Here is a 25,883-nt window from a genome sequence, read left to right on the forward strand (position 1 = left end):
GGGGCTCACGCTCAGTGGTGTACGTTCCGCGGGTGTGGACACTTGTACAGAGCTCCGTGACCACCATGTCACTGCTCTGGCTGGCTGAGCCTTTTTGAGTGGACGTGTTTGGTCTGAAGAGACTACAGATTCTCAGGAAGCTGGCACTGCAGTGCGGAGTCCCACGACCCTTCCCCGCGGGGGCAGTGCACACAGCGGTGGTCAGTCCCTCGTAGCGCCAGGAAGCCGACATGGGTGTATTACTGTAACCCAACTACACCCCCACCTTCCGGCCTTTAAAGCCGAGTTTCATTACATCTATGCACGTAGCAAATATTTGGCCGGCTGGTTGGGTGGTGTTTTTATGCAAATGTGTCTACACAGTCTCCACGTCTATGCCCTTTGCTTTTTCCCTCTCACAGTATGTCTTTGACTTCTTTGCGCTCCGGGTCACAGCCGTGTCCCTAATTCTCCTTGTCGATGGCGAGGGCTCTCCTGGAATGGGTGGGCCCCCCATTCTGCTGATCGTTCGGGTTGGTTCCTGCTTGTTGGCGTTCTAACCCACGGCCCACCGCACACCCCTGTATGCGGAGGTCGTGCACACACGTGAACGTTTTGGAGGCATGGTTCCCTGGACATGGAACTGCTGGGTCCAAGGCCGAACATCCCGGGGATGTGGTCCGGGTCGCCTCCATGGGCGCTTGCATGGGCTGGCTGGTCGGCTCACTTAACCCTCACGAGCCTGTGCAGCAGGCACTGCTGTCATTGTTCCTGTTTGTGGGTGGGGGAGCCCACGCCCAGAGAGGTGAAGTCCCTAACCCAGGGTCACACAGCTCTAAGTGGCATAGAGCCAGACCTTCCACCTGCCGTGTGCGGTATCACTGAGGGTCAGAGAAAGGCTCGGCACCTCAGAATGGACCTGCGGCCTCCACTGTGGGGGCGCCGTCTCCATCCACTGCTCCGAAACAGACGCTCGGCCTTCCCTCCTCCTCGGAGCTCACGTGTGTTTCCGTAGGCGAAGCGTGCAGGGCTCGGGGAGCAGAGGCCAGCCCTGCCCCTGGCGGGTGGCCCTTCCTCGCTGCCGCCCAGCACTCTGCCTCCCTCGCCTGCCGCCTTGAGGGGCTGCTCCCTCCCGTCCCCCACCCCCAGCTGCTTCCTGGCTCTAATGAGATGCACCACACACTTGTCCTAAGGTGTTCAGGGCTCAGAACACACGTGCCTCCCCTCCGTCCTCCCCAGGAGCCCCGACTGGGGTTGGTGTCCGGGCCCCGCCCCAGCTGGTGGGGCCAGCCTTGCCTATTCCTTCAGGCTGTGGGTCAAGAGGCACCAAGAGTCATTGAGTCAGAAGGGGCAGGACAGCTGCGGCCTAGAAGGGGCAGGACAGCTGCGGCCTGGGCGTCGATGGCTCCTCTGTGCGGAGGGCCTGGGAGGGCAAGCTCAGCTTCCCGGAGCCTCTGCTGGCCCAGGGGCCCCCCCTGCACGAGGGTGGAAGCCAGGGATGATTTCCTGTTTGCCTGGCCCTGGGAACCTCCCTGCGGGCTGCAGCACCGAGCGTGCCGAGAAGGGGCAGAGACTGGCAGGCCCGAGCCCTTCTTCGCACAGGACGGGGCCGAGGCCCAGAGAGGGAAAGGGACTTGCTCAGGGTCACTCGGTGAGGCTGTGGGGGACGAGGGGCTGGAATCCAGGTCTCTGGACTCCCGGGCCGTTACTGTGTTTATTCTGCTCAGCCCCGTCCATCACGCCCTCCTTCGCTCCTTCTCCCGCATTTTCTTTCCTTCTTCCCCCACCCCGTTTCCGTCTCCCCCAGTCTCTCTGCACTCCCTGCCTCTCTCCTTTCTTGTCTCTTTCCTGTGCCTGTTGGACAGCAGGTCCCCAGCTCGCCTGAGACACCGGCCTGTTTTCAAGGTGAAGTTTCGGTCTGACCGAAGGAGATCGACCCAGACGAGTGCACTGGTCATGCCAAGAGAAAACTGGAGGCAGGAGACACCCAGGTTCAGAGTCGCCAGCCCGGAACCCTGGAGCTGAATCTCCTGCTCTGAGAAAAAGCTGGGGAAGGCGCTCTGGGCGGGGGAAGCTCAGTGAGCAAAGGCGTGGTGGCTGGATCAAGGCCCGGGGGCCTCCCTGTTCCCTTCTGCAGGATGCAGACGTGAAAAGCCCCCTTCTCAGGCCCCGTGGGGTTGAAGCAGGGCTCTGATGGAGAGAGGGTCAGTGCTGGGCCCTGCGGCCTGGAGAGCTCATGGGTCTGCCCTCGGACCCAGCAACCCCGAGGCCCGTGCCTGCTGGGCCCAGCCCCACCCTCCTGCCTTCCCTTGGCCGCAGGCCACCGCATCCTCTGCCCATCCCCAGCTGGTGGCTTGGCTCCCCGCCTGACAGCTGCTGCCTATTCTGGGCCACAAGCAAAGATTTAGTCTGTGTTTTCTAAGCATATTGAATTCATTCATTAAGCTGGGATGGCTGCTCTGGGATGTAAACAATTATATTTAAAAAAAAGAAACACAAAACCCCAGAGTGGCTGACGCTGGAAGGCGGCACTCCCCAGCAGCCCTGTGCCCCTGGGGGGCTGGGCGGTACCGCTGGCACAAGGGAGGGGCCAGGTTTCAGACTGGCCAAGCCACTCGGCCACTGGCTGGCCCTGGGACATCCTCTCCCGTTGTCTAGGGCTCTGTCACCCACAGACCATGAGGGCAGCTAGCACTGACCCAGGCTGGCTGCCAAGCACTCTCTGAAAGCTAGGCCATCTCGCCGACCCCACGGAATAGGTGCTGTCATCCCATTTTTATAGATGAGGAAACTGAGGCTCGGAGAGGGGAAAGGACATGGTGAATGGGGTGGCCTAGATGCTCTCTGGGCTCACTTCCAGCCGTGGTCACCAGAGACGCCGTAACCTATTGTTGGAGGGGAGATGGCCCTGGCTCAGTGAAGACCCCAGAGTGAATGTGGGACTCATGGGTCAGAGACCGAGCGCCACGCTGCTTCTGATAGTGATGATGATGATGAGGGTGATGATGGTACCTGGTGACGAGGGAGGATGACGCAGTCATGCTGAGGGTGGTGATGAGGATGATGAGGGGGGTGGTGATGATGGTGGTGGTGACCTGATTAACAGTTACTATTCACTGAGCATCCATTCTCTGACAGGCGCGATTTAAGGGCCTTGCATGGATTATTCCATTTAACGCTCATAACCCTCTGTGTAGGCCATACCCATTTTATGGAGGAGTCAATGGAGGCTCAGCGAGGTAAAGTAAGTTTCCTAAGGCCATGGGCTTGGGAAGGGGAGGAGCCCCATTTTGGACTGGAGAGTTGTATCTTTAAAGCCCGTCCTCATGCTTCATGACGCATTGTGTAGTGTGGTCCATGGCGTCATCAGTAAGTGGAATTGGTAATGGTACGTTTTTGTGTGGTTGTTACATTGATGAGGTTAAGTACTTTGCAGAGGGTTGGGCACGTGGTGAGCACTGAGGAAACACCAACGATTGGACTTTGCGTGGCCCCAGGAAATAGCTTTGAAGGAGACAGTTTGAAGGGTTGAGTGATGCCACTCTGCCTCCTGTAGCGGGGGAACTTGAACATGGAGAGTGCCGTGGGCTGGGGCCGCCAGGGCTGCATTTGGCCCTGGCTTCTGCCTTGTTAGCTGTGTGGCCTCAGGGAAGCCATTCACACACTCCCTACCAGTCCCACCCCAAGCCTTTGCTCCTGCAGTTCCCCTGGAGTGACTGACCCCTTCCGGCTGAGGTCCCCCTGATGACTCAGTCCCTCAGCTTGGACCACCGGCCCTGGGGACAGCTCCCCGGCAGCCTTGCACCCAGTGTCTTGTTCTATCCTGAAAACAGCCCTTTGGGAGGGGAGCCACCCATTCCACAGATACAAACGCTGAGGCTCAGAGCGGCGAGATCAAACTAGTTCAGGAGACCCCCACTGAGAATCCCCCCTTCTTATAAATTTCTAGCGCGTCCTCAAAGCTCTGAGCAACTCCTGTAGGAGGGCAGCCCCTTGTGCCAGGTTTAATCTAATGCTGCCCCAGCTGATTTGTCCAGCGAGCCCCTACATCCCAGAACACCGGCTCACGTCCCCCAGAGCACTGGGAATGGTCCTGCTGCCATCTTGCCAGTGGTGAGGGTGTGGACGGCGATTCCTGCTGGACAGTGAGCACCTCAGCAGCAGCGCAGGTGCCGTTGGCCGGGCCTTCCAGGGAGCATTGACTGGGTGGGCAAGCAAAGGCCCTGGGGCAGGCGGCAACTCTCTCCCAGGCCGGGCAGGTGGAACAGTGTGCCCAAGTGTGTGGGGCAGCATGGTGCCTGGGGGAACAGGCAGAAGCCGTGAGAAGCAGGAAGAGACCTGAAGCTCCGGCCTCTGAGAGGGTTACATTTTCCAACAGACTGTTGCTGGATGTTCCCGGGCAGAAATGTGAATGTGTGACCATCATTATGAGCTGACATTCACTGGACAGACCCTTTGCTGAGTGATCTGCACATAGAACCTCACTGAGGCTTCACGGGCACTCCGTGGGGGCAGACTCCCATTTTAGAGGACAGAAAAGTGAGGTCCAGAGAGGAGACGTGACTTCCCCAACATCATACAGCTTCAAGCCTCGGAAGTGGGATTTGAACCCTGGCGATCTGTCCCCAGAGCGCTGCCCTTTCTTGTAGCATCAATAGCCTTTTAGGCTCATCTCTCCCCTGCAGGGGGCCCCTTCTTCACAGGTCCCGGAACTGTAAACCTCAGCGTGAGGCGGTGTGAACCAGAAGCACCAGCATTACAAATAAGCCACACAATGTTCAGCAATTCAGCCACAGCACGGCCATTGTTGGAAAGAGAAATAACTTGGTTATTAATAAATGCAGGGGGTCACAGGAATTCATACGATTGAACCCGTGGTGCGCAGAGGAAAAACAGTCATGCTCTTTCTTCCCTCCCTCTCTTTTTGTTTTGAGCATAAAGGGGGAAAAAAACCTGCTTTTGCAGGTGGATTAGACCAGCTCGGAAACTGAGTGCCATTATCTTCCCTTGATCCTTTCTTCTCCTTTGCTGTCATTTCTCCTTTGTTCATTCGCTCTGTTCGGACCCCAGCCTGCGTCTTACCGGCGGGTGAGGCAGTTCGCCCAGATCACCTGGTTAGTTGAGGGCACCGTCGGCGAAACCAGCGCCTTCTACACTAGTGTCTCACGGGACACTAGACCCGCAAGACACTCTGGAAACGCATTCCGAGGCCAAGGAAGTCTGAAGAGAACACACCCTTCTCCGAGGTCTTTCAGATACACTTTAGAGGCTTGGAGAAGTCCTGCGTTTAAGAAGCTTCTTTCCCCAGGCAATGAAAAAAAATACGACACAGGGTTCATTTTCCCCAGTGTCACCGCTGACTGTTTCGTGGAACGGCCGCTGGGAGGCGCTTGCCCGCGTGGCCCCTCGGCCTCCCTCCACGCCCTCTCTGCCGCCCGGAGAGCTTCAGGCTCAGCCCTGGCAGGGCAGGTGGGCTGCATGGAGCCGGGCCTCACCTCAGGCGTGCAGACGGAAGGAAGGAACCACCCATCAAGACCTCGGCTCCCTTCCAGGGAACCTTCTCTTGGCCTCAATAATTTGAATGGAAAACCAAACCAAAACTTATGAAGAGAGTGGACAGCCTCTGAAGGCCCTCTCTCAGCCTTAGCACCTTAGATGGGTGCCGCTACTGAGACAAGGGTCCGAGGGCAAGACGTCCACATGGGAGGTGATCCCAGGCAGCGCCAGAAGGGGTGTGAGGAAGGGAAGTGGGAATAGGGGACAGCCACAAAGGACAAATGATGAAGCCCACTACCACTCTGGGCAACTGAGGCGCGATCCCTCTGATGGCCTCTGGAGGGCAGCATAGAGCAGGCACTGTGAGTTAATTCCCCAAAGGGTGTGACCTCCAGTCCCTGATTGAGGGCTGGGGGTGTTCAATCCTCGCCGGTTGCAGTTTGCCCTGTGCACGGACAAACGCCGGCGTGAAAGAATGCCCTCAGCAGTCAGAAGCACAGCAAGGACCGGGGCGTTAGAGGGGGGTGAGTGTGCTCTGCTCCCAGTCCACCGCACCCTGTGGTCATCTGAAGTCTGTCTGTTTCCTTTTGACTCGACCTACAGCCAGGGGGGTGGATATGTGGAGGTACCAGCTCTACCCCAACCCCACACCACGGGCCTGCCGTCAGGGGACCTAGATCCGGGTTCCAGCTCCCTAATTTATGTGCTGTGGGACGTAGTGCAGGGCAGTGTCCCGTTCTGTGTCTCAGTGGCCTCTCCCCTGGAATCAGGCTTAGTGACACAGCCGACACAGCCCGCACAGCTCGCAGGGCAGCTGGGTGATCAGCCAAGGCCACCCGACCGTCCCCGCTCAGTGCAGACACGCTCAGTGGGGCATCCTCCAGCCGTAGAGCGGTGCACGGGCCGTTTGTCACTGAGAACATAATACAACGGTTATCTGCCAATAACTTTAAAAATATGGAGCAGATTCAAGGGTGGGCGGTCCTAACCCCCATTGCGGAGGGAGACGCGAGGCCTGTGGTTACAAGTACTTTTTCCCATGTCACGGCCCCCGAAGGCAAGCTGCCCTGTCCGCTGGTGGCGCACGGGGGGGAGGGGGGCAGCCTGCCCCGTCGGGGCTGGGAATGTGCCGCCACACTGTGCGTTGCGGGCAACGTAAGAGATTCTTGGAGAACTTTGAAGGGCGCTTGAGTTTTCCCCTTAGACTCTGGCTTGCGAACAATACCCGCCCCCTGAGAGGAGGCCCCTCCTCCTGACGTCATGGGTGGGGTCTCCAGCTGCAGACAGGAGGCCCGAGTTCAGATCCCGCCTCTGCTGCTTGCCGGCTGCATGGCCCTGGACAGTCACCCTCTCTGAGGCTCCGTTTTCTCGTTAAGTCCAGTGGGAATATTAATCCTGGCCTCACGGGGCTGCCGGGAAGATTACGTGAGGCGGTGGGTGTTCAGGTGCTCGGGACGTGCTGCCTAGCTGATGTGACGATATTAAGGTGGCCTTTGTAACACTGTTGGGCGTTTCTGATTCTTTTTCTCTGGCTGGTGAGACAGGGGAGGGGTGACCAGAGAGGTGCCAGGGAGCTCTTCCTAGCGGTCACCGCGACATGTGCTGTGTGATGTGTGCAGAGGAAGGGGAAGAGGAAGAGGGTCCCTTGACTGCAGGGTGAAGGCCCATCACAGAGCTGCACCGTGTGTAAACAAAGACGGAGGAGCCCGTGGGCTGGATTTCGTGTGCTGACCAGCTGTGGGGGGCTGGGGGCAGAAGAGGCATTTTCCTGGGAACGTTCCCCATGTGCCTCCTGGATTTCACCAGCCGGATTCCGCACAGTGGATTTAGAAATGTCCCCCTTAAACCGGGCAGGCTTGAAAGAGTCCTGGCGAGTCCACTCACGGATGGAAGGCTGCTGCCGGTAGAGCGTGGGAGCCTGGTTCAGAGAGTACAGCGGAGGAGCGGGGCGAAGGAGGGGGACCGGACTCCGCCCATCTAGGCCCTTACCGCCTATTCAATTTGCTTTCAACCACCAGCCCGGGAAGAAAGGAGAGAGCCTCATTCATGGCTAATAGCCTTTAATGGCTCCTTTTTCCTTTTTCCAACAAAGAGAGCAGACCTTGGGCTCCCAGTAACTGTATCTGATTAGATTCTAATGCTATTTCCGAGCTCCTGGTGTATTTATTTCTACTTTCTATTTGTGACAAGTGATAATGGCGTTGGTTGCACAGCAGCCCCCACACACACGGAGGGCCAGGAGAGGCGGCGGCAGACCGCTCCAGGCCGGTAGGTGGCTGGTTTAATCAGCCAGGGACCTGCATCTGAGGCGGGTCTTGGGCGGCCCCAGGATGAGTAGATCTCCTGACAGGACCTTCAGAGTGTCTGTAGAGGCCTCAGGCATTCACTCACGCGTTCAGTGGGTGGTGGTGTCACCCACACCCTGCTCCCTCCAGGCCGGGCCCTGGGAGCAGCTCGTAGGGTGGGAGCGGTAGGCAGAAGCTATGTTCCAAGGACAGGACACCCGACTGCCCAGGGGCCACTCACAGGTCAACTGGTTCTCACGTCCCATCATTGACCTCCTCCAACTGCTGGGACCTCACCTACGACAGTGCGGTCGCATTTCCCAGCACTGTGTGCGTAAGTGAGAAGGACGGGCGAGCCCGTTGGAAAGAAAGTCCTACCGAAGGTCACAGGCACACAGCACAGTTCCTGATGGTGGTGTTGGAAGGGCTGAGGGGCGGGAACAGATTTCCCTTCAGTATCAGCCTGGGTCCTGGCGACTTCTCTGGGTCGGTTTTGTCATTTATAAAATGGGGATGATAATGCTGCTTTCCGGACTCTTGTGGAGATATGATGATGATGATGATGATGATGACGATGATGGTGATGATGACGATGATAATGATGACGTTGATGCCGATGATGGTGATGATGACGATGATGATGATGACGATGATGATGACGATAACAATGATGATGATGGTAGGTAGCTACACCTGGCAGGTGCTGTGCACAGGAATCCCTGCGCAGATTCCTGCCTCCGAAAGCCGTGAGCTGAGCGGAGGTGACGGGCGCAGAGAACAGGGTGGATGACTGCTGGCTGTCACCACCAGCAGCCTCGTCACCTTCTTCGTCCTCTCCGACAGTGGCAGGACTCTTCCAATCGCCATGTTAACTCCCTGACTATCCGATCCTTCATCTATAAAGTGGGGGTGATCTGTGAAACGGGGCGACGGCCGATGTGCTCGGGACGGTCAGTGCTGAGTGACTGGCAGTGGGGCATCTCCGTGAGCGGTGGCAACTTGTGGCCCCCACATGACTGGGGCCGGGGCTCCTCCTCCTTGGGTGGTGCCCAAGTCCCAGGGACCGTCTTTTTCCAGATTTTGCCTGAAACCAGGCAGATTCTTCAAGATTTCCGCCTGAAGGACTGGGGCCTCGTGACCTCTTTCCGATGGGCTGTGAGGTCTCTGTTGGCAGTGGTGGTTCTTACCGCAAAGAAGGAGACACATTTATGGGAAGAAAAGATAGGGGCAAACGTTATTTAGGGGTGGCTCTGTGATGTTGTTTTTTTTTACTTGGATTATGAAACTAGTACACAACCGCTGTAGAAAGTTTGGAAAGTACGGCATCCCCATACCCAGCTGTGATTGCTAATACTTGGGGATATCTCGTTTTTATTATTATTGTTTTACAACAGTGTAGAGTGATTTACACAGTTGGCATCACACCGTGGTGTGGTTTTCGAGTTTGCTTTTCCCTTAGCATCTGTCAGCGTTGTCTGTGCCGTGTACCACGTCTCTGCTGCCGCTCTGAAAGGACTTTACAACAGTCCCAGGGTGTCCCCCACCTGCCCTGCTGCTTCTTTGGCTTCATTTGGTTCTCCCTTCCCCTCCTCGCACTCCAGCCGCCTGGCCCTCTCGCCGTGTCTCTAACACACCATGCCGCTTCTGCCCCAGGGCCTTTGCACCGCCTTCTCCTCCTGCCTCTTCCTGGTTCTTCACGGGGCCAGCCCCTTCTCCCCCTTCACAACCCAGGTGAAATACCACGTCCTCAGATAAAGCCCTCCCCGACCGCCACAGAGTTACAGCAAGTCCCTTGGTTTCTCTGGATCTCATCACCCGATGTTATTTCCTTAAAGAAAAAAAAATGTCTTCATAATTCCGTGACCCGAACTTACCTTATTATCTGTTCGTTTACTTGTTTATTATTTCATCCCCTCATAGACTCTATGCTCTGTGAGAATAGGCACCTTGCCTGTCTTGCTCATCATTGAGTTCCCGGTGGCTAACACAGCACCTGTCACACAGTAGGAGCTTCATAAATGTGCGTGGAATAAATGGATGGCTGGTTAAGTAGATGGTTGGACTGGCTGAGGGGGTAGTTGAATGAACAGCTAGGCGGATGGTGGGAAGTGGTGGATGAGTGGATGGATAGTAAGTGAATGAATATGTGAGTAGATAAATCACACTTTTACTAACGCTTCTCCAATTCCACGTTTAGAGTGTTCCCCATGGTATTTTAATTGCTTTCAACAAATAAACAATGCAAATGGCAAGGAAATAGGATAAATGTGTTTTCTGGGAAATCTGACCCCTGCCCAGGGGCCATCCACTAGGGGCCCAGACCTGGGCAGTTGTATTCGGGCTTCTGCTGAGGGTAGGTGGCCTGGATGGAGGGTGGGCGGTGGCAAGGGTCTCCCAGGTTCTCTTGGACGCCCACCCACCCCACGCCCAGGACCTCCCCGCTGTACTTCTGTCCGTCTCTCACGCAGTGGGCCGGAAGCAGTTCATGCGGTTCGAGTGGGCAAACCGCGCAGCCGAGGCCCTGGGCTGTGAGTACGAGGAGCTGAACACGGCCACCTTCAAGCACCACCTGCGGCAGATCATCCAGCAAGTGACGTCGGGGCCGAGCCGACGAGGCCTCGAGGATGAGGAGGCCAGCTCAGGTGCGGTTTCATGAGGGTCTATCGCCTGCGGACCCTCTAGGTGCGAGGGGAGCCACCGTGGGGGGCGATGGACGGGGCTGTGGCTCCTACCGGCACAGTGCTTACAGCCAAATAGTTCTGCCTAGTGGCCATGAAGCCTGCTGAGACCGGGAAGGGGGTGTTGCAGAGGGGGGACACTGAAGGAACAGAAATAAGGCTGGGGGTGGCTGGAGGGGCCAAGAGGATAGGAGGAAGTGGAGCTGCGGAGCAGGTGAGGTCAGCTTGCACACTGTCTCCAAACCCGGGTTTGTATTCTAAGGTGAGAAGGAGTCAGGGAGGGGCCAGAGCAGGAGAGCAGCACAACCTGGAGGAAGACTGGGGAGTGAGTGGGGGGAGGGAGAGCACTTAGAAACCTCATAAAAATCCCCTGGTGAGGTGACAGGATGGGACCAGGGATGTGGTAGTGGAGATGGGACAAGGTGAGCATGTTCAAGGTCAAGCTTACAAATAGCGACAACAGCATAGCCCTGGGGGAGAGTGAGGGACCAGGATTTTGGCCTAAGCAGCTGGAGGAAGGGGGAGGAGCTTTGAGCTGAGGTGGGGGCAGAGCAGCAGAGCTTGCACCACCCCTGCCGAAGGGCGTCTGCTGCTGCGTCCCAAGCCCGCAGCCTCTGCTGGCCAGACGGTGGGGCTGCGGAAGGGGAGGGCGGAGGGGCTCCTGGGCGCCCAGGGCCTCTGAGAACTCTCCCAGAGCAGCTCTCCGGGAGCCCGCAGGGGCGGGGTCAGTGGCCTGGGACTCTTGTGCGTTGTGGTTTGGGGCCCATCTCATAGAAGACCTTGGGTCCACAGAGCTGCTGCACCTTCTGGAGACTTCGGCTTGATGGCCACTGTCACTTGAATTCCGCTGGCCTGTCAGGTTTTCTTCTAGATCCAAGTGTGAGCTGTCGTCTTCTTATGGGCACGTGTCTTATCTGATACACACCCCCATTTGCATTACCTGCACACATGTGTGCACAGCAGGTAGCATGCCAGATACACAAGGCACACACACATACATGCACACGCCACATGCCCCAGGCACATACTACATCTGCAGGCACAGACATATACCGCACATGTGCACAGAGCACACACAAGTGTGCATGGCACAGAGTACAGGTACATGCACACACAGACACAAATCTCACACACAGACACACAGATGCACACTGCCTTGTGAGGCTGAGTCAAGCTCTCAGTCTGAGGTCTCCAGGGTAGATGTTAAGCAGGCAGGAGACTGGCAGGTTTAGGAGGGATGCTGGGAGGCTGTGGGTTGCCTAGCAACAGCCCAGGTTGGGGTGAAGTGAAAGGAGGGATGGGAAATGCTTGGGGCCTGCAGCGGGCTGCCTGGAATGTACAAACAGGAGCATTTCTCCAGGCTCTGGCGCGTGCAGATTGGAAACTGTGTTTCCAGTTCTGCCGGCGGAACCAGAACTCGGAAAGGACCAGGGTTTGTGACCTGACACCCTCCCTCTCCCCACCACCTCCTCCCCCCACGTGGTTCAGTGCACTCTAACCAAGGCTGGCTATTTGAATGGGGCCAATGAGTGTGTGTGTGTGTGTGTATGTGTGTGTGTGTATGTGTGTTTTAACAAAATTGAGACCACAACTATCATAACAGTTTTCATAAGCTACTTTATTCCTCTTCATGTCATAGGTAGACACTTCCTCCTCTCATTCAGCATTCTTCTGTGCCTATTTGTCAGCATTCCTTTGTATGGCTGGGTTACAAATTATCTAATCCATTTGCTATTGTTTGATATTTAAGCTGTTTTGAAAAAGTGATCTTTGCCAATCTGATCAACAACCGGGAGAACATTTGTACCCAGCAATCTTCGTTTCTCTGAATATTTCATCAGAATAAAACCTGAACGGTGAAATTAATATATCCGAATATATGAACATTTTATGACTTGTGATACAAAATTGCCAAAATTCCCCCCAGAAAGAGGAAACAACAAGCACTTCCGGGATCCCTGCTGTGCACCAGGCACTGGGGCTTGGGAGCCGCCCAGCCCAGAGGCAGTGCCCACCCTTGGGTCACTCCTGGCCTGGTGGGGGGGGACACAGTTGATAAAAGAACCACGCACATAAAGACATGCTGTAGCCAGTGCTGGAAAGCAGGGTCGATCTGTCCTTCTGTGCCTGGCTTGCCTCACTGACGTGAGGGCCACGACACCCACCCACGTTGCAGCAAATGGCATATTTGAATAGCATACTACACGATCCCCCTGGGGTCAGACATCTGAAAGGGCCGAAGTCTTAGAAGCAGAGCAGAGAAAGGTGGTGGAACAGGGGGCTGGAGCAGGGGGAGCAGGGGGCATGGGAGATACGGACCAGAGGGCGCTTAGCTTCCCTGCCTCGGGGGAGTAAGTGCTGGAGCGGAGAGGAGCCCAGGTGGGCGAGATGGCCAGGAGGCGAGTCAGTCTGCTGTATATAGCCCAGCACCCGTAGTCACCAGTGCCGCGTTATGTCATTAACATCTTACAGGGTGACTCTTGAGTTAACTGTTCTCATCACATACACACGGACACAGGGAGGGAGGGAGGGAGGGAGGGAGGACGCTTTTAGAGCCGATGGTCCTGTTTATGGTGATGCACACCTATTGTCAGACTCATCGGGTGTACATAATGAGTAGGTGGGTACAGATTTTTGTATGTCAATCATACCTCGAGAAAAGCTTAATTAGAAAAAGAATCAAGGTGAAACGAGGAACTGGCCCATTGGGGTGGTGGTCAAGGTGGGCTTCCCTGAGGAGGTGACGTTGGGGTGAGCCCTGAGGGATGGGCCGGAGAGCACACTACAGAGGAGATAGGACCAGGTTATGCAGGGCCCTGGAGGTCCTGGCAAAAGACTTGAACTCGGTCCTAAGAACACGGGTGTGTAATTTCAGCAACGGGGGGAAGTGGTGTGTGAGGGAGGGGGCTCTCCGAGGCAGGTGCCGATGCCTTTGGAGACATGTCCCGGGCTCGGCCCTGACCCTCTCCTCTTCCCCACTCCAGGGCTCAAGATGACGGGCGTGGAGTGTGTGGAGGGGATGGCCTCGGGCCTGTACCAGGAGCTCTTCGCCGCCGTGGTCTCTCTCATCAACAGGTAAACGCAGCCACCCCTGGGCGCAGAGTCGGCCTCTCCGCAGGCCCACGAGGGGCCCGAGCTGGGCAGTAAAGCAGAGCAGGGTGCTTTCGGAGCGGGCGAGTGGGTCTTCTGGTCACGCAGGGCTGGGTTGGAATCCTACCTCGATTGCCCCCTGTCTGGCTGCGTGACGACGGCAAATCCGCTCACCTCTCTGGTCGTCCCGTCTGTGTTTGTGACATAGCTCTCTCCCCCCGGGGTCATTGCAGGGATTGAAAGAAACAATGAAACTCAAGAACTCTTCCTAATTGTGGTCCTCAATGCCAGCACTAAAGGCTCATGCTTTTGGGGGGGCACCTGCTAAGGGCCAGGCCCACACTGATTGTGTCACTCACCCCGATCACTCAATACCCACACCGGCCCGTGGTGCAGGGGGGCCTAACAGAGACAGGGAGGCGGGGCCGGGATGCAAACGCAGTGCTGTCCACCCCACTCGTTCCTCCATGTGGCCCCAACTAGCCCACCGTTTGCTCCCCTCCGTTTATTTTTCTAACATTTCCTGCCGGGGATGGGGAGTGACAGGGGAGAATTTCTTAGTGGGCCAGGGTTTGCCTCTGAAGTGTGTCTGCCACGCTGCAGGCAGCAGAACCTCTGTTTTCTGTCACGTTGAGCCAGCTCGGGGCCCGCCCTCGGAAGTCTTGAATCAATTCCAGCGGCAAGTCCCACCCTCCTCCTTCGAGGGCAAATATTCAGGCTTCTGACATCCCATTAAGGGGGCGGGCGAAGCTGGTGCGTGGCTACAGAGAGACCGGGGTTCTCCAGTGTCACCGGGATGCAGAATCCACTCCCTCTCCCGCTCCTGGAACAATTGCCACTTGAGCCCACATTCTGTGGAGACCAAGGGGGCTGCACTTGCTTAGAGCAAGGAGGAGGGGGTGTGGAGGATGAACGGCTGACGGAGGAAGCTGCCTTCGCCCACGGAGGTGGTGTTCTTGGAGCCACATCCGTAAAATGGGTGCGTGGATGATACCGCCATGGACCTGCACCGAGGAGGCGTCTAACTTTCCAAGTGTTGTTCACTGACTTAGTCTTCACGCATGACTATGTGGTGGCTGGCCTCGGTGGCCCATTGCACAGATGCAGAGCCCATGCGAGTGGCGGGGAAGAGCTATGGTGCAAACTCAGGGCCCTTCAAAGTGTATGGTGCTCACACTAACAATAATAATAGCGGGCAGGGTAGCGTTTCCCTGGCACTTAGCTCTTGGCTATGCTCTTGTTCAGAGCTATCACCTCCAACCCTCCCAACGCTCTCTGGGTTGGCCCCATCCTTAACCCTTTCGTGGCTGGCTCAGAGAGGTTGTGCAACTTGCCCACAGCACACAGCCCCTCAGTAGCAGAGGAAGGGTCTAAGCCCACCTGTGTCTGTGTCCCAAGTCCCTTAACTCCTGTCTTTTTGATGTCAGTAATCCCTCCTCTGTCCACCGTGATAGAGTCATCCAGAGAGTCCAAGGAGGTGATGGCTTGAAGGAGCTTTATAGACTGAGACACTGAACCAACTTCTTTTTCTATCGCAATGTGTCACTGAGAAAGAAAGGGAGGCTGTGGTCTGAACTCTAGAGCCCATGTGCCCTGTGACCAGCAGCGAGTCATTTCTCTGCTCTGGGCCTGGTGCGGGGAGGACATTTCCTGCAGGCTGGTGGTGCCCCTGGGAGGCGCTTGCTGAACTTGAACTCCTTTGACCTGTACGTAGCCCCTGGGATCCCCCCACTCATCTCTGCCATCATTCCACTGTGGGGGAACTCCGAGCTCCGAGAGGTTAGTTAACTTACTCCAGGTCACACAGCCTGTAAGCAACGAGCCCGGTTTTGAAAGCAGATCTGCTGGCTCTCCAAACCGCCCGGTGTGCCTCCTTGGTTTCTCTATCCCGGTGATGTGGGAGTGGGAAGCCCTAAGATGCCATGTCCAGTCGGGGCCCACCCTCTCTCCCGCCCCAGATCCTTCTCCTCCCGTCACCTGTCCATGGCCTCCATCACGGTGGTGGACTCTCCGGGCTTCCAGAACCCCCGGCACCAGGGCAAGGACCGGGCGGCCACCTTCGAGGAGCTCTGTCACAACTACACTCAGGAGCGCTTGCAGCTGCTGTTCTACCAGCGGACCTTCGTCTCCGCGCTGGAGCGGTACCGGGAGGTGCGGCGGGGGAGGGGCCCTCCCCGGGGTGCAGCGGGGGAGGGAGGTGGGGAGTCGCCGGCTCACGAGCACAGAGCTTCAGTCGTGCAAGGCGAAGAGGGGGCTGCCGATGTACCGCGGTGCTGGCCGCGCAACCGAGTGAATGGGCTCAACACCCACTGAACAGTGTGCCCTTAAAAACAGCCTGAATGGTTACGTTTTACGTTGTGCGTGTGTTGCCACCATTAAAAAAGTATCATTTAAAAAGGCCTAAGGGTGAGGGAGAGTGGTCACGTCCCTTACCTCTCCCAGAGTTTCTCTGCCCCGTTCAGCTCACGGAAAGAACTGATGGTGAGTTTCTGTGACATTCCAGGAAGGTCTCCCCGTGCAGTGTGACCTCCCGGAGCCGTCCCCGGGGACCACAGTGGCCGTTGTGGATCAGAGTCCCTCCCAGGTAATGCGGGGCCCGGCTGACCACGGATCTCAGGCACCACGAGGCCTTTTCATGGGGACACCAGCAGACCTGAGCCTTGCAGCTGCTCATTGGGGCTGCGAACCACGGACACCTGGGTTACGCTCCCAGATTGTGCGTGGGTTCGGGACGGTGGCCCCGGCCCTGAACGTCCAGGCACCCTCAGAGTGAGAACTGCACTCTGTGTTCTGTCTGTGTTGGTGTGTCAGCGCACCCGCACCTGGGAGCTTTGGTCAGAGCCCAGGGGACACGGGGCCAGTGCCCAGTGGCCCCCAGCCAGTTTCTCCTGGAAGGATCGGGTGTTCAGATGCAGGTGCTGTGCCCGGCAGAGACGGGAGAAAAGGGACCACGGACGGCCATCGTGCATCCAGGCCCCTGAGCACCCTTGGGTCAGACAGGCTTTAGTTGGGGGGCTACTGGAAGCTTCACCTCCCTTTCCCCACCCCGAGAACCCACTTTGCTGACCCCAGACCTGCAGCGCTGCTCGACCCTTGGCCTGAACTGCCCTGGAGGGACCGTTTCAGCTGGCTCCAGCCTCCGGCCCGATCTGGGTGACCTGGAGCCTGCCATCTCACCCCTGTTTTCTCATCCCCAAAATGGGAATGTCAAGTCCCCTGGGGCTGTCACGGATGTCAGTGAGTTCTGGCACATACAGCGCCTGGCAGGCTGCTTGGCACAGAGTAGGTGCCCTGCAGGTCGCATCTCTCCTGCCTTTTGGGAGCACAGGCTGCCCTTGTCCTCATTCCCGCGCCCAGTCAGCCTTCTCCCGGCCTGCCGTCGGCTGCCCCGTCCCTGCATAGCCCCCTTGTCTGTGAGCCCTGCCAGCCATTCACCTGCCCCGAGTCTGGTTGGCACCTCTCCTGCTGGTCCCGCCTCCCTGTCACGTTCCCACGCCGGGCAGGGGCGGCCCTGCAGGATCCACCAGGGCAGTGAAGAGGGGCCGCGGTGTCCCCAGATGCCAGGGCAGTGGCTGGCAACGGCTGCCTCCTGAGGCTGGGCTGGCTGTGGGTCTTGACCCCGATACGGAAGGCCAAGGCGAAGGGGCAGGATGCCTGGGGTCCAGTGCCAGTCCTGCCCCCACGTGTCTCCATGTGCCCTGGACGTGTTCTTTCTCCGTGGGCCTTCAAGGACCATGGGCCAGTATTTCGGAGTCAGGGTGGCCCACTGTCCTGGCACGCCGGGCACTTTGCCGACTTGAGCGCTGAGATCCCCACGTCCTGGGAAGCCTCTCAGTCCTGTCACCGAGGGGTGGCCGGCCACCATATTCATCCCATGTCCTCCCAAACCACTCAGCACGGTTCCTGGTTATGCCAGCCTGTCCCGGGCCCTCGGATAAGCCCCTCAGCTCCATAGGCCCCTCTCCGTTTCCCATGTGCAAAGTCACAGCGCTGCCCAGACGGCCCGCGGCGCTGACGGTGGGATTTAAAATTCCGTGTCTGTGCCACTGACCCAAGGTCACCGTCTCCTCTGAAACATGACTTGGGTACTCTCCTTCCCCTCTGAAGATTTTAGTTTAAAAGAGTATGAAGACTTCTAAGAGGAAGCACTGGGGGTGGGTCGTGGTTGGCCGCGCACAGGTGCACATAGCCACCTGTGTGTGTCCAGAAACGTGTCATTTGCACAGCTCGCTTTCTTGTGAGATCCCCACGCAGCCCTCTGAGGAGGTGTCGCTGGCCTCTGCTTTCCATCGAGGAAACGAGGCTCAGAGAGGTGCAGTTAGTGGCCCAAAGCCACACAGGAAGTGAGGGGAGAGGTGGGATTTGGACTTCTTGGAACTGAGAGGTTGTTACGGTATTGTGGTTGCCACGCTGAGATTCTCGGGTGAAGGGAATGTGGGGGTGCATGGGGACGCAACCCAGGCAGGTGTGTTTGATTCGCGGTACCTGGGACAGAGACCCCCTGACTCCTCTGCGGGGCGGGGGTCGGGGGGAAGCCCAGGACCCGCATCTGTTGGGGATCAGGGCTTCTCAGTGTATCGTGGTTCTCCCGCCAGGTCCGCCTCCCGCCTGGGGGAGGTGTGGAGGATGCCAGGGGCCTTTTCTGGGTCCTGGACGAGGAGGTGCGGGTGGAGGGCTCCAGCGACAGCGTGGTGCTCGAGCGTCTCTGTGCAGCCTTCGAGAAGAAAGGGGCTGGGGCCGAAGGTAAGGGCCAAGGGGGGGTAGGAGGGCATCCAGTCCAGCTGTGAGTTGGAGTCCGCCCTTGTCCGCTGCAGAACGCGCCCAAGGAGGCCTGCCTGGGCGGGGCCTGAGTGCAGAGCCGTCTCCGTGCGCGCTCTCGTTCACTTACGTGCTCGTGCGTCTCGGCGCCCGGCACACATGTGTTGAGCGGCCACCGTGTGCTGGGCCTGTGCTGTACGGCGGTGAGCCAGCCTGGTGTGGCTCGCGGCTCCCGGTGAGGTCACTAAGGGAATGAGGGCTGGCAGAGAGGGCGGTCAAGGATGCAGCCCTGGGACATTCTGGGGGCCAGGGGCCAGGGACAGGGGATGACCAGCAAAGGAGGCTGAGGAGGAGTGGCCAGGGCGGTGGGCGGGAGCTGGGAGAATGGGAACCGACCAAAGTAAAGGTTGAGGAGCGGTCACGGGAGGTGTGGCTGAGTGTGCAGTGGAGGTCCCTGGCGACGGAGGCAAGAGCCATCTCAGGGAAGTGTTTGGGGGCGAGAGGCTAGTGGGAGTGGTCAGCGGGAAACTGGGAGAGGAGCCGGAGGAAGCCCAGGACGGCCGGCAGCGCCGCATGCCCTGGGTTCCGGTCAGCAGCAGGCCTTGCCCCAAGGGGCCCGCTGAGGCCCCTCATCTGGGACATGGGTGAGGCACTGGCTGTCACACCAGGACAGGACTTTTTAAGTGGTGGCACCTGATGGCCCCAGAAGCTGCCCGTGGGCCCAGTTCCGAGCAGTAGACCCTGGTCACTCCCAGAGAGCCTGGGTCCCCAGGTGACCTACTGGCTGGGACCCCTTCACCATCCGGCACCATGGGGACAGTGCCTTGGGCCGTGGTGCTGTGAGAGCCCGCGGAAATTTCATTTCTGTTAAAAGCAGAAGAAAAACACCTTTTAGGTCAAATACAATGTTTTAATGTATACATTATGGATTGAGTTATCGCCTTCCCCTAAATTTATCCATGAGTGTCCTAAGCCCCGTACCTGGAAATGTGACTGTGTGTAGACATGGGGTCTTGAAAGACTCGCTGAGGCCGGCGAGGCCGTGGGGGTGAGTCCTAATCTAATTTGACTGGTGTCCTTTTAAGGACAGACACACACACGGGAAAGACTCAGGGAGAGGGAGAGAGGCCTCAGGCCGGAGTCACAGCCGCCGACCCCTCGAGCCGGGACTCGTGCCTCCAGACCTGTGAGAAAATGAATTGCTGCCGTTCAGGCCGCCCGGCCCCGTGTTGTGGCGGCCCTCGGAAACTAATGCGACATCCGTGTGTGTTATTAATAGAAATCTATTAGCCTTTATAGCGGTACAGTCTCGAAATGTAACTTTATATACACAGAATTGCTTTTTTTAAGTGGAGGAAGCAAAAGTGCTGAGGGCCCAGGAAAGCCAGGAGGCAGCGCGGGACTGCCCTCACCCTGGAGGGGCCCTGGAGCTGGAGGTGACCCTGGCCAAGGCCAGCTCTACTCTCTGAAGGTCACCTCTGCTCTCTGAAGTACACCCGTCCCCTCGGTAGCCAGTGAACGGAGATGGAAGGGCAGAGGAAATGGCTCTCTGCACAGCCCTGAGGCCGAGCCAGGCATGGGGGGTTCCCCTGCGCCCTGCCTGCGGCGGGCGGCTGCGGCCTCGGAGAGACCAGGGGGCATACGGGGCCCTGCAGGTGCCGAGAGCAGAGCCAGCGCCGCGCCCAGGAGGCCTGGCTCCGAAGGCCAGCCAGAACCCCGACTCCCCTCCAGGCTGTGAAACTGGCCCCTGTCTCCAGGGGGTGTTTCTGGGGGTTCAGGCATGGAGTTTGGGGGGTTCTGGGTGGGTGGAGGCAAAAGCGCACCCAGATGCAGAGGAAGCCAGGAGGCAGGGCTGTTGGAAGCCCACCCAGGCTTCCGTCCCTGGGACCCGGGCTGGATCCCCGCTGCACGACTTAACTAGAGTGTGTGTGGCTTCTGGGAAGTCACCTCCCAGGGACTGGTGTGGGGACGGACGAGCTTATGGTGCCAAGAAGGGCTTGTGCACCCTCTGCCTTCAGCTGGCTGCTCAGAGGGCTCCTCCTCGGAGCCCTGCCCGACCCCCGTCTGAGGCCGTCCCCTCTGCGGTCCTCACGCTGTCCCATAATCACTCCCTGGTTGCTTCCTTCGGGGCCCTTCCCAGGCGCCAGAGCGTTTGGCTGTCTGTTCCCTTCCTGTCTTCCTCTGACTGCACTGGGGGCCCCGCAGGCTGCAGGACACATGCCCGCCTGGGCTCTGCTGACCCCCAGTGCCTGGACCGCAGCCAGGCCTCTGTGGGCTCTGCCATTCCCCCTTCCCTCCTCCTCGCTCACTCTGTTCCAGTCACACCACTCACTCTGTTCCAGTCACACCGCTCTCTCCACTGCACCTAGCCATTCCAGGTACACTCCCACCTCAGGGTCCCCGCCTGGGCTGTTCCTCCTGCTGGACGCTCTCCCGTCACATGTCAGTGTGACTCGCTGCCTCACCTCCGGGGGGGGTTAGGGGGCCTATCTGACCGCCCCTGCCTCCCTTCCCCAGCTTTCTTCTGCTCCACAGCAGCTATCACTGTGGGACATGGGGCATTTGTCCACATGGGCAGGTGTGTCAGCTCCATGAGGGCAGGGCTGGGGCTGGTCACTGCAGTGTCACCAGCACCTAAAGCGGCACAGCCATGGTGAGGAGAGCAGTGAACATACATACCCAGTATGGGGATCAAACCCACAACCTAGATATGCCCTGACCGGGTATTGAACTTGCAGCCCTTTGGTGCACGGGATGATGCTCCAACCAGCCGAGCCACCAGGCCAGGGCCAGGCTCCGTTCTTGTGCCAGGCAGGGTGCTGAGCGCTGGGCAGGTAGAGACAAGGCCTTGGTGACCCCAGAACACCAGCCAAAGTCTCAATGCAGGAAATGGCAGTGACACCCACTGTTGCTCACTGAGCAACTACTACGTGCCAGGCACTCTCTTAAACTGACACACACTGTCTCCTCCGAGCCTTAGGCCAGGCTGGGAAGCATGTGTTACTCCACCCGCATTTCCCAGGGGAAGAGACTGCGGCTCAGAGATCTAGGTGGCTTGGCCTGTGTCACACAGTCATAAGTAGTAGAGGCAGGGTATGAACTCAGGTCTTCTTCAGCCCCAAGCCCAGCCGTTTCTCCCACTCACTCACTTACAACCGAGTGTCTGCCAGCATCGCCCAGGCTCGGGCTGTGAGTTTGTTTGGTCGATAGTGTTCAGGAGGATTTTTAGGTGGCACACGAATATTTTCAAAATTTTTAATGATTATGTATGTTCACGAATATTAAAAAATAGAGTTTGTGCACCAAACTGCAATCTAATCCCTCTTTATAAATGGGCTTCTCTGTAAGGATGTGAGCCGAGTTAAGGGGAACATTAATAACAGCCCAGATGATCCATGGGTGCGGTGACGAGCCGTGCAGATTGCACGCGCTAACGAAGTTTGGGGAAACGGGTATTCCGGAGCCGAGAAGGCAAGGAGGAGTAAAAGCCATGGTGGAAATAATGTCACCAAATTCACAAACAGGAAAAACTCAGGTCCCCGGAGCTGTCGGCTTGAGCTGCCTGGAAACATAGTCAAATGGAAAGAGTGTCTTCTTGGTGATGCCCCCCGATTGCAGGGTCCCCGCTGGGCTCTGGCACTCACATGCTGTGTCTGCTTTCAGGGACCTCTGCCCTGCGACCCTGTGAGCAGCCCCTGCAGTGCGAGGTCTCCCACCAGCGGGGACAGGACCCCGTGCGTTACGACCTCACCGGCTGGCTGCACAAGGCCAAGCCCAACCTCTCGGCCCTGGACGCGCCCCAGGTCCTGCAGCAGTCGAAGAGGTGAGTCCCCCCCGGGGCTGGGGACGGGTCAGTGGGTCAGAGCCCCTTGAGGCTCTGCCGGTGTCTCCCCGCTGGGGCCGTGCAGTCACAGCGACCCAGCGAGTAAGGGCTGGTTGGGGAACTGTCCCCAATCACGCAAGGAACCGTAACTCAAATTGGAGCAGTTCAACGTCTCCCCGGGGCCAGAGCGAGCTCAACCGAGGAGAAGCGCCGGCCTTCTGGGGAGGTGGAACAAAAGCTCAAAAGCTGTGACTTCTTATTTCGTTTTTTTTGCCTTTCATTAAGTGTCTCAGAGATGATGGGACTGGAACAACTTTTATGGACATCCTAGAACTAGGGAGTCGTAAAACCGAAGTGATAATGTTTTGTAGCGTTATAAAAAGCTCACTGCATTCCCTGACGGCCCTTTTCAGAAGTGTGCTGGCCGAGGGCTGGCAGCCAATTGCTGCCTTCGGTTCCGAGAGTTCCTGGGAAATGCGTGTGTGTGCGTGCGTGTGCGTGTGCGTGCCTGTGCAAGTATGCAAAGTGATCCTCCCAAGTTCAGTGCTGGGGTCCTGCAGGGCCAGAGCTTGGAGACAAGGAGAGAAGCCGAGACCACCGGGGAGGTGTCTGGGGTGTGAGAGAGGGGAAGGAACACGTACTGACCACTCACTATGTGCCTGGCGTCAGGCAAAAGGCTCTATACGCGTCTTACAAATCCTTCCAGCAACACTGCATCCTTAGCCCCACTTTACAGATGATAAAACGGAGGCCCCGGGAAGTGCAGTGGCTCCCCTTCAGTCACAGCAAAATCGTGGCAGAGCTGAGATACAACGTAGCTAAGTGACCCTTGGAGAGGTTCTCGGGACCCAGGGCCACAGTTGCCTGGGGACGTGTGTGCAGCAGGGCGCACGGCTGTTCAGCTCCAGCAGCGAGATCAAGCCAGGGGACAGGGTGCAGGGAAGGGTGACGAGCATCCAGGGCTGCCTGAAGGAAGCCAGGGCACCTGGGTCAAGTCCTCGCCCTGCCCCTTGTCACCTAGGTCAGCGGTTTTCAACCGCTGTGCCGCAAGAATCTCTAAAACAGGCGGCACCTGACTGTTCAGTCAGGGGCACTGAGCCCTTTTTCCTAAGACTGGCAGATAAAAAGAATAAGAGCCAACACGATAGCTGTCTGGTGTGAACGCCCTGTCTTGAACCCTAAATAAGTAGGTCATATAATAAAGTTGCCTCTTATTGGTCATGTTGCCTAATAAGGTTGTGTCTGATTGGTTAATTCTTGGTACCAGAAATACTTATATACAAGTATAGGCACCTGACTTTTTAAAAAGTCACTTTGGAGAATAAAGTATATAATAATAGTTATTATTGTTATTATTTTGGGAAATCAATCAAAATTATACCCATTTTTGATAGATTAGCCAAAAAAATAACCTTTTTTTGGTGTGCTGCGGAATTTTAGTAAGCACTTTATGTTTGCCATGAGATGGAAAAGGTTGACAATCCCTGATCTGGGGCACTGGGGGCACGTTCCCTCCTTGGGCTTGCTTGCTTTTTTTTCTTTCTTTTCTTTCTTTTGGTTTTCTCCACCCTAAAATAAGGATTTGTCCGATGAGACCACAAGATCCGCTGGGTATTGCCTGCCTTAGGGGTCGGGCAAATGTTCAACTCCTGCTTTTGCCTTTTTCAAGCTGCACAACCTGGGCCTCAGTTTCACAGTTTGAGAAGTGGGTGTGGTGATGCTTTGGTGACGTCACATGACTGACGGCTTACTAAGGAGCGCAGGTCCTCAGCTCGTGTCTCGTGGCCACGTCCATTCTCTTCCTGCTCCTAGATCCTGCGGCTCAGGCTGGGTGGCTGCAAATACGGTCAGGAAAGGGCGAGGCGAACCTCTGTGAACCAGACGGCCCGGTGGGCCAGGGCCATTCTGGAGGAAGGAGCAAGCACGGGTGGGCGAAGCCACAGCTCGAGGGGGCGGGGTGAACGTGGGGCAGGTTTGGGAGTCAGTCCCACCGGGATGTCACGGATGCTTGAGAGCCAGGCCTTGGTGGGGTCTGAGAGCGAACAGCGCTTTTCCTCAGCGTGCGGTTCTGCAGCCGAGGATGCCGCATTTGCCAGGACTGCCTAGCATTTTGATTCCCGGGCACCACCCACTCTCTCTGGGGGCGGGCCCTGGGGACTTGCTTTGCTGCAAGCTTCTCTGGAGGTTCTTGGGCGCTCTCAAATTTTGGTCAAACACTTCTGCTTCATATATCAGAAGCAGAGGCCCACAGAGGACATGCAACAAGCTCAAGATCACAGAGTAAATTGAGAACCAGAGGCCAGGGCTCCCAGCCCCACAGACCGGTGGGTCAGTTCATGTACAGGGACCAGGACTGGGGGTGCGACCTCCTCTCCCCATGCCAGGGCATGGCACCCACATCCCCCAGGGCCCTGCCCTTCCTTCTCAGGGCTCCTGCTCCCAGGGGGCTCCCCTGGCCCCCTCCCTGGATTTTTATATTTCCATGCAAGTGTACTCAGGCCATTTCCAACCTTTGTGCTCAGTCATGCCTTTAACCATTTAGACAGCTTTGGGGCATTTGCAACCCACTTCCTCAGTAGTTTGCACAGCTGGGTGAGGCACAGAGGGAGACGGGTGATAACACAACTAGGGGCTCGGGCCGGGGGTGTGGCCTGGACTCACAGAGGGGACAATGGAAGGTGCCTGTCACTTCTCTGGGAGGGGTGGGGCAGGTGCGACTCCAGAAGCTCGGGGCTCTCTCGGGGCACCAGGGACATCCTAGGGCACGGCAGAGTCTGCCTGGCCTCCCTTCTCCTCTCTGCCCACAGAAGCAGGCAGGCCAGTGCAAGGTCATCAGAGCGGACACACAAGGGGCCCTGGCCCTCTCCCACCAACCTCGGACCCTGTGCCTCATAGGAGTGCCCAGGGGAGGCCCTGACCACCCCTCGGCATCAGGCCAGACATTTCGTTGATAGGTCCACTCTCACATGAAATACAGAGGAAATGTCTCCCCCAGGCTGGACCTGTTCTAGGGATAACACAGACGGTTTGCCCTCTGAGGAAGCGCAGGCTCGATAGTACCCCCATGGGTGTGGAAGCGACAGGACTGTGCAGAGAAGGAGAGATGCTCTGAGGTCAGGGGAGGGGAGGGGCGAGGAGGAAGGAGCAGCATTTGTCACGAAGCAAAGGCGCGTCTGGCAGAAAAGGGCAGTAAACAGCTTGTGTGGTGCGTGGGGGGTGTGGGAAGCAGATCTGCAGGAAGCCAGGTGGACCCACTCCCTGTGAAACCCCTGAAGCCGCTCTCCCTTCCCCGCACCTGCCAGGGAGGAGCTGAGGAGCCTGTTCCAGGCTCGGGCCAAGCTGTCCCCCGTGTGCCGGGCTGTGGCCGGCCTGGAGGGCACCTCCCAGCAGGCCCTGCAGAGGAGCTGCGCCGTGAGGAGGGTTTTTGCCAGCAGCTTTGCCGCAGTGAAGAGGAAAGCCCCGTGCTCCCAGATCAAGCTACAGATGGTGAGTGGGAGCCCCGTCCCCTCTGCTGTGTGTTCCCCCCCACCCCAGGAGGGGTTATCTCCACCCTCCCCGGTGAGCCTGAGGGGGCAGGGCTTGCCCCACGGCCCGCGCCCCACAGAGAAGGAAGCTGGGACTCAGAGCAGCAGACAGACTTGGCCACAGTCACACCTCGGGCCAGTGACGGGCCCAAGGCTGAGGTCAAAGCCTCGGCTACTTTGTACTGAGTGGCCTCTGGAAGTTTGTGGGAACCACAGTTGTCCTCTTGACCGAGGTGACGGATGTCACAGC

At 57.7% G+C, this 25,883-nt stretch overlaps 1 protein-coding gene across 1 annotated transcript in view; it reads left to right on the forward strand.

The window, feature by feature from the left end:
* MYO18B (myosin XVIIIB) overlaps positions 1-25,883 on the forward strand; it is a 225,302-nt gene that overhangs the window by 48,222 nt on the left and 151,197 nt on the right. Inside the window, exons 13-19 of the mRNA XM_036013630.1 lie at positions 10,229-10,402; positions 13,423-13,513; positions 15,487-15,679; positions 16,032-16,112; positions 18,124-18,271; positions 21,950-22,109; positions 25,412-25,595. Of these exons, the coding sequence (XP_035869523.1) occupies positions 10,229-10,402; positions 13,423-13,513; positions 15,487-15,679; positions 16,032-16,112; positions 18,124-18,271; positions 21,950-22,109; positions 25,412-25,595 (1,031 nt within the window). The remainder of the gene's footprint in view (positions 1-10,228; positions 10,403-13,422; positions 13,514-15,486; positions 15,680-16,031; positions 16,113-18,123; positions 18,272-21,949; positions 22,110-25,411; positions 25,596-25,883) is intronic.

This window comes from Phyllostomus discolor, chromosome 13 (genome assembly GCF_004126475.2).
Source record: "Phyllostomus discolor isolate MPI-MPIP mPhyDis1 chromosome 13, mPhyDis1.pri.v3, whole genome shotgun sequence".
Lineage (NCBI taxonomy): Eukaryota > Metazoa > Chordata > Mammalia > Chiroptera > Phyllostomidae > Phyllostomus > Phyllostomus discolor.